Source organism: Ictalurus furcatus, chromosome 24 (genome assembly GCF_023375685.1).
Source record: "Ictalurus furcatus strain D&B chromosome 24, Billie_1.0, whole genome shotgun sequence".
Taxonomy (NCBI): Eukaryota; Metazoa; Chordata; class Actinopteri; order Siluriformes; family Ictaluridae; genus Ictalurus; species Ictalurus furcatus.
The window spans coordinates 19,392,871-19,399,015 of record NC_071278.1 but is presented as its reverse complement, the minus strand read 5'-3'; the positions used below and the strand labels follow the sequence as shown (position 1 = coordinate 19,399,015).

At 39.2% G+C, this 6,145-nt stretch overlaps 1 protein-coding gene across 1 annotated transcript; it reads left to right on the top strand.

Moving 5' to 3' along the window:
- Positions 1–266: 266 nt before the first annotated feature.
- Positions 267–3,253, top strand: galr1a (galanin receptor 1a). Its single transcript, XM_053613001.1, has 3 exons — positions 267–1,404; positions 1,818–1,883; positions 2,059–3,253. Exons 1-3 carry the CDS (start codon positions 742–744, stop codon positions 2,374–2,376), a joined length of 1,047 nt encoding a protein of 348 aa, XP_053468976.1. The 5' UTR covers positions 267–741; the 3' UTR covers positions 2,377–3,253.
- Positions 3,254–6,145: the final 2,892 nt, after the last annotated feature.

Genomic DNA, 6,145 nt, shown 5'->3' with positions numbered 1-6,145 from the left:
TGTAATTCTCTCACAGCCATGCTGATATTCAGTATAACTGCACTCTTGATCACGTGATACTGCTTCAAAAATAAATAAATAAATAAACAAATAACTATCTACCACCGGCTGAGCACTGACTGATCCCAGGAACTGAGAATAAACCTGCCTCAGCTGAACTGAAGTGCTTGAGGTGGGTTATACTGTTCCAGGAGTTCAGTAAGATATACCAGAGCTAATAAGCGATATGAACAATTCTATGAAACTGAACAGGCGGCCAGTGTGAACTGGATACAAATTGGAGTGATGTGAGCAGAATGAGATCTAGAATCGACACTGTTTACAGAGTTCACTGATAATTCATTTGCTATGTTTACTGATCATGCATAGTATGTTTCTGCAAGTTTGAGGCTATTAGAGGTCGTGCTGCTCTGCGTGCCGTCCTCTTGGTAGCGCCCATATAATGACGTTGGACCGCGCCGTTAGAAGCGCGCGCATACAGAGCGCACACCGGAGAGCAGCAGACGCACGCACATGACAATGAATTTATGACTGATTGTGTGTGGGGGGGTGGGGAATCCCATTTTTTGTTCTTGTTTGTTTATATGATAAGGACACGCTATTTGGAACTTCTGTAGTACGCGTGGATGCACGTGAGCGCATTGTACCGCATCACCGGCGCGCGCTTCGGGGAAATCTACAGACAGAACATAGAAAAATAGGGAGCTTTTTTTTTTTTTTTTTGTCGTGTGCAGGAAAATCATGAACATATATAATCAAAGTGATGGAGGTGGTGTGAAGGAGAGCCGTGCAGACTCGGAGGCACCGGCTAAGTTGCTGTTTGGCATTGGTACGGACAACCTGGTGACGCTGCTGGTGTTCGGGCTGATCTTCGCGCTCGGCGTGGTGGGAAATTCTCTGGTGATCGCCGTCCTGGTGCGGCGCAGAGCGGGTCAACGCCGCGGCACCACTAACATCTTCATCTTTAACCTGGGTGTGGCTGACCTGTCCTACCTGCTTTTCTGCGTGCCCTTCCAGTCCACCGTGTACATGCTTCCCACCTGGGTTTTCGGTGCCTTCATCTGCAAGTTTGTGCACTACTTCTTCACCGTGTCCATGCTTGTGAGCGTGTTCACACTGTCCGCGATGTCCGTGGACCGCTACGTGGCCATCGTGCACAGCCGGAAATCCTCGTCTATCCGCGTGGCGCGGCACGCGCTGTTCGGGGTGCTGGGCATTTGGGCGCTCTCGCTGGCTATGGCCGCGCCGGTCGCTTACCACCAGTGCATCGTGGAGACCGAGGACAACAGCACGTTCTGCTGGGAAGTGTGGTCTGATCCCAAGAGGAGGAAAGTCTACGTGGTGTGCACGTTTGTCTTCGGCTACCTGTTGCCCTTGATCCTTATTACTTTCTGCTACGCAAAGGTAATTATTCCAGATGACTTGGAAAAGTTAGGTGTTCCTAATAAAGTGTGGAAAAATAAAAGCATATTCAGGACATGTGAAAAGTCCACATAACAAATAAAGTGTCTGAAAAACAGATGTGTAAAATACTAATGTGGATCATGTGATTTTCTATAAGGGTTTGCACACAAGCATGTATTGTGGCAGGGATTTGCGTTCTGCTGTGCTGTAGATGTTTATTCATGTATAGATGTTTATAAATGTTGCTATAGATGATTATAAGTGCTACTGTAATGCAGTGGTTTGGATCTCTAGGCTACTTGACATGACAGATAATGTAGACAGAAAAATGTTTTAACAACTACTGGGAATTGGTTCACTTTATTTATTTATTTTTTTTGTAAATATACAGTATTTAACTGCTATGCACGCAGGTACTGAATCATCTACACAAAAATCTGCGAAACATGTCTAAGAAGTCAGAGGCATCGAAGAAGAAAGTAAGAACAATTCTACAGTTTGCATCTCGTTTCTCTCAGCTTTATTATGTAGAATAAAATTAAATCATTTTTTTTTTCAGGATACAAAGTTAAATAAGTGAACTTAGCTTAGATTAATACCGTGTATGCGAAATTCAGATATTTCAGCATGAGTAAGTGTACTGTATACCCTTAGACAGCACAGACCGTTCTGGTGGTGGTGGTGGTCTTCTGCCTGTCCTGGCTGCCCCATCACGTGGTGCATCTCTGGGTGGAGTTTGGTTCATTCCCCCTGAACCAGGCGTCCTTCCTTTTCCGTGTGGCAGCTCACTGTCTGGCCTACAGCAACTCCTCGGTCAACCCCATCATCTACGCCTTCCTCTCGGAGAACTTCAGGCAAGCCTACAAGCAGGTGTTCCGATGCCAGGTGGCCAGTGAATGTCCAACACAGGATGCTCGAGAAACAAGAAACAAGATGGAGAAAGTTCCACCAACTAACTGCACCACGGTTTAACTTACTACACCCATTGTCTTGACTTTGTTTTGCTCGTGTAGCGCTGGAGATTGCTTCAGGTACAAAAGGCAGATGTTGTGGACCAGCTGTAGTCTTTTCTTTCTGTCATGTAATCAAGCATGCTGTGACATTTCAAGCAATTTTCTCTTTTTTTTTATGGTCAATAAGAAAATACTATTCTGTATTATGTTAATAAGTGCAGTGAAAGATTTGAATCTGTGTTGTTGTTGTTATTGTTGTTGTTGTTGTTGTTTTATGCATATACCCATGAATTTCTGGACTTTTTTTAAAGTCAGACCTTATCTATGACTTGAAATTGATGTTTTGAGATTCAGATTTCGACCTAGACTAGAATATTTCCGTTTGCTTGATTAGTCTGTGTAAATAATTGTTTAGTAGCGTTCATTCAATTACACTTCTACAATCTACCACATTTCCTCCATCCAGCACCTGATTCCAAGAGGAAGAAGAAAAATGGACCAGGAAACATGTACGAGCCTCAACTAGGAGCATCAACATCTACAGAGACCTAACAAGAAGCTGGAATAGACTAAGAGGCTGTACTGTTAGAAATCTGGAAATGCACGTTGGGGGGGGCTTGAGGGGTGAAACATTTTCACTCTTTTTCTCATAAACGGTTTATGATAGTAAATTTATACAACAAATCTTGATCTAATTTTAGTGCACCAGCCTTTAAACCCATTGAGAATCATAAATTGTCTGGCTATAGTAATTTGATGAATGTTACCTAAGCAAAGCAGAAGAAAAAAACGCAGGTGAGGACAACCTTACGACCTTGGATGATTCAATGCTTGTACGCATTCGCAGACTCAGTGACGCACATGCAGACTTGTTTTGAACTGCTTTAAACAAGCTCTGCCAGCCAGAAATTGAGCATCCACTAAACAGGTTGTTGTTTCTCTCTGACATACTGTAACTCCGTAATGATTTTATTCTTCTCTTCGTTTAAGTGAATTATTTCACTGACACTGTCTAAGTAACTACATACAGTAACAATCTCTTTAGGGACTAAGCGCTAGCTAGTTAGGTTAGTTTGCCGATCTTGATTAGCTTGTACTAGAGACACCTGATTAAAATAATATTGCTTGTCATGTAGACATTAATATTCAGCACCACTTTGATCACACACTAGTGCCCTAATCTGGATGTTCATCTTGTTCCACTGTCTGATCTATTTCCATCTGAGCTAACTTCATGTTCTCACATTTATGCAGGTAATAAATGATTTGGTTAAATTGTCCCTTGTGACTTAGATGCACCATTTTAGGAGAGCATCATTATGACATCACTTGACTATACATAGCAGTGTCAAGGTGTATTATTCGCATTAGCTGTTTCCATTGGTGTCAGCTGAAATAAATGAATTGTCACATGAATAGATCATATACTGTATTACCTCTCAATGTACTCTTCTACCATGTCATTGTGCTTCAGATACATAAGTAAATACAAGTGAGCCATTTATGTGTATATAATTCTGACATTATTGTCCTAATTTGGATTTAAAAAAAAAAAAAAAAAAAAAAAAGACTTCCACAAGGGAATTAAATTTAGAAAAAAACATACATTTAACATTTAATGTCACCCCTATTCATTTCTTGACATGTATTTAAATTTTAATGATACTGTAAATGCAAATTGTTGTGATTTTGAATGCTTCTTTCAAACAATGTAAGATTATAATAAGTATAATTCATATGCATAGTTGCTCTCGCACTTAAAGTGCATTATAACTATAAAGGAGAGCCGGCAAAATTGGAACACAGCACAATCGTAACCTGCTAGTTTTTATCTAAATGAACACCAGGAGCTGTGACTTCATTACATGCATATGCAAGTACATCATTCTTCTGTCTGAGAAAACAGAGGGATTCATCCACTCATCCTGGAGGCAAATTTGTGAAAAATTTATGAAAAAATATTTTCTGCCATCGATTTAATTGTGTAACTGAAGCTTAGTGACACCAACTTTATGAAAATACACCAAAACATACTGTATTGGCTTACACTATCTTTGTGAATATACACCAAAATCTGCCAAATCTAAGTGGGTACATCTAATTGCTTTTTAAGTGCACCCCTAATAAGCAATTATATCTTTTTTTAAGCACATTTAGGGGTTATTAGGGGTCCAAGCACTGAAAAAGCAATTAGAATCGCCCATATAGATTTTTTGTTTTCAACACTGTTGGTAATATGTGTTGCTTATTCGGTGTTTGGACCCCGAATTGACTTTGTTTTCAACAAGCTTTATTGTTGACTATGAGACAAGAGCAGCAGAGACAAAATCAATGTAAACTTTGAAAACCAGCAGACTTAACTCAGCTCTTTAGATAAACAGTCAATGATCAGTGCTAGTGGTAGTCCATCATGACTCAAATTGTAAATCGTTCTTGTGTGTGTGTGTGCGTGTGTGCGCGTGTGTGCGTGTGTGCGCGTGTGTGCGCGTGTGCGTGTGTGCGTGTGTGTGTGTGATTTCTTTCATTTTCATTTGGGCCATTCATATTATTATCTTGCATGTGTGGCTAGTATAATATCGAATGATTTTAATATCCCATCTTCACTCACGAAAGCAAGAAGAGCTTGCTGCTTTTGTTTTTCGCCCATAATGTACATTATATAGAGTTTATAGTCTTTATTCCTTTGTGTGTGTAATGTGCAAAATGGAGTAATAAAAAAGCAATCTGTATATAATTTCATCTTCATTTTAATGTCCTGTAGTAAGTAAATCTATAACAGGAGATTTATTTTAAAAGAAAAAAAAAGGGATTCTTCACTTCAACATGCCTTCTAAAAGCATGCTGAGATGATTGTGGATGAAGTCTAATAGCTTTCTTCGAAGCACATTTTACAGTGGCTGTGTGTGTGTGTGTGTGTGTGTGTGTGTGTGTGTGTGTGTGTGTGATGTCAGTAAGATGTGTACCAGCTGAATCTGTTCCTTTTAGAAGGATACATAAGGATCAGTTGTGAGGTTTGATCAATATAAAACTGATGCATCATTGTGCAAAATGTGAGCATGTGTGTGTGTGTTAGAGAGAAGTCCAAATATCAGTTTAAAATGTAGATACGTAGTGCAGTAAGATTCCTTCATAAACATTCTCATAAATAGCTACTGTGAGACAGAGAAAAAAAGTGAATTCGGTGCTATTACAGAATATTTTACCAGAGGGCACTAACATTCTGAACTGTATGTAATGTTTAGCATATTGATAATAGAACAACATTCATGTATAAACAGCTGGCTTGTTTTCTAATAACCCAAGCACAAACAAGAACAACAGTCAAAAACGGATAAAAAAAAAGTTACATTTTCTGTCGATGAACTTAGCCAGTCACTTTAATATGTTTAATAGTGTGATGGAGCTAGCTAACAGTGGCGCACTGGATAGCAAAGAATATTAATGTTTGATCTTAAAACCTGTTTTATTTTTAGCTATGATTCATGAATAATGTTAATAATAAACACTGAGCACGAATGAATTTTCTAATCTAGCAGTTTGTATTGAGCTTAGCTGCTTGCCAATGCGTTCTCTAGCTGGCTAAAGTTAGTATTTTTGTTTGTTTGTTTGTTTGTTTGTTTGTTTGTTTGTTTTATTGACCCCCGGGTATTAAATGAAATCCAATGAAGTAACTCGCTACCTGAGTAGTCATTTTTAATAGATACTTTCTCACTCTTACTGACTACTTTTACTCCTACTTGAAAATTATTATTTTAAACTACCAATACATTTACTTGAGTTTAGTTTTT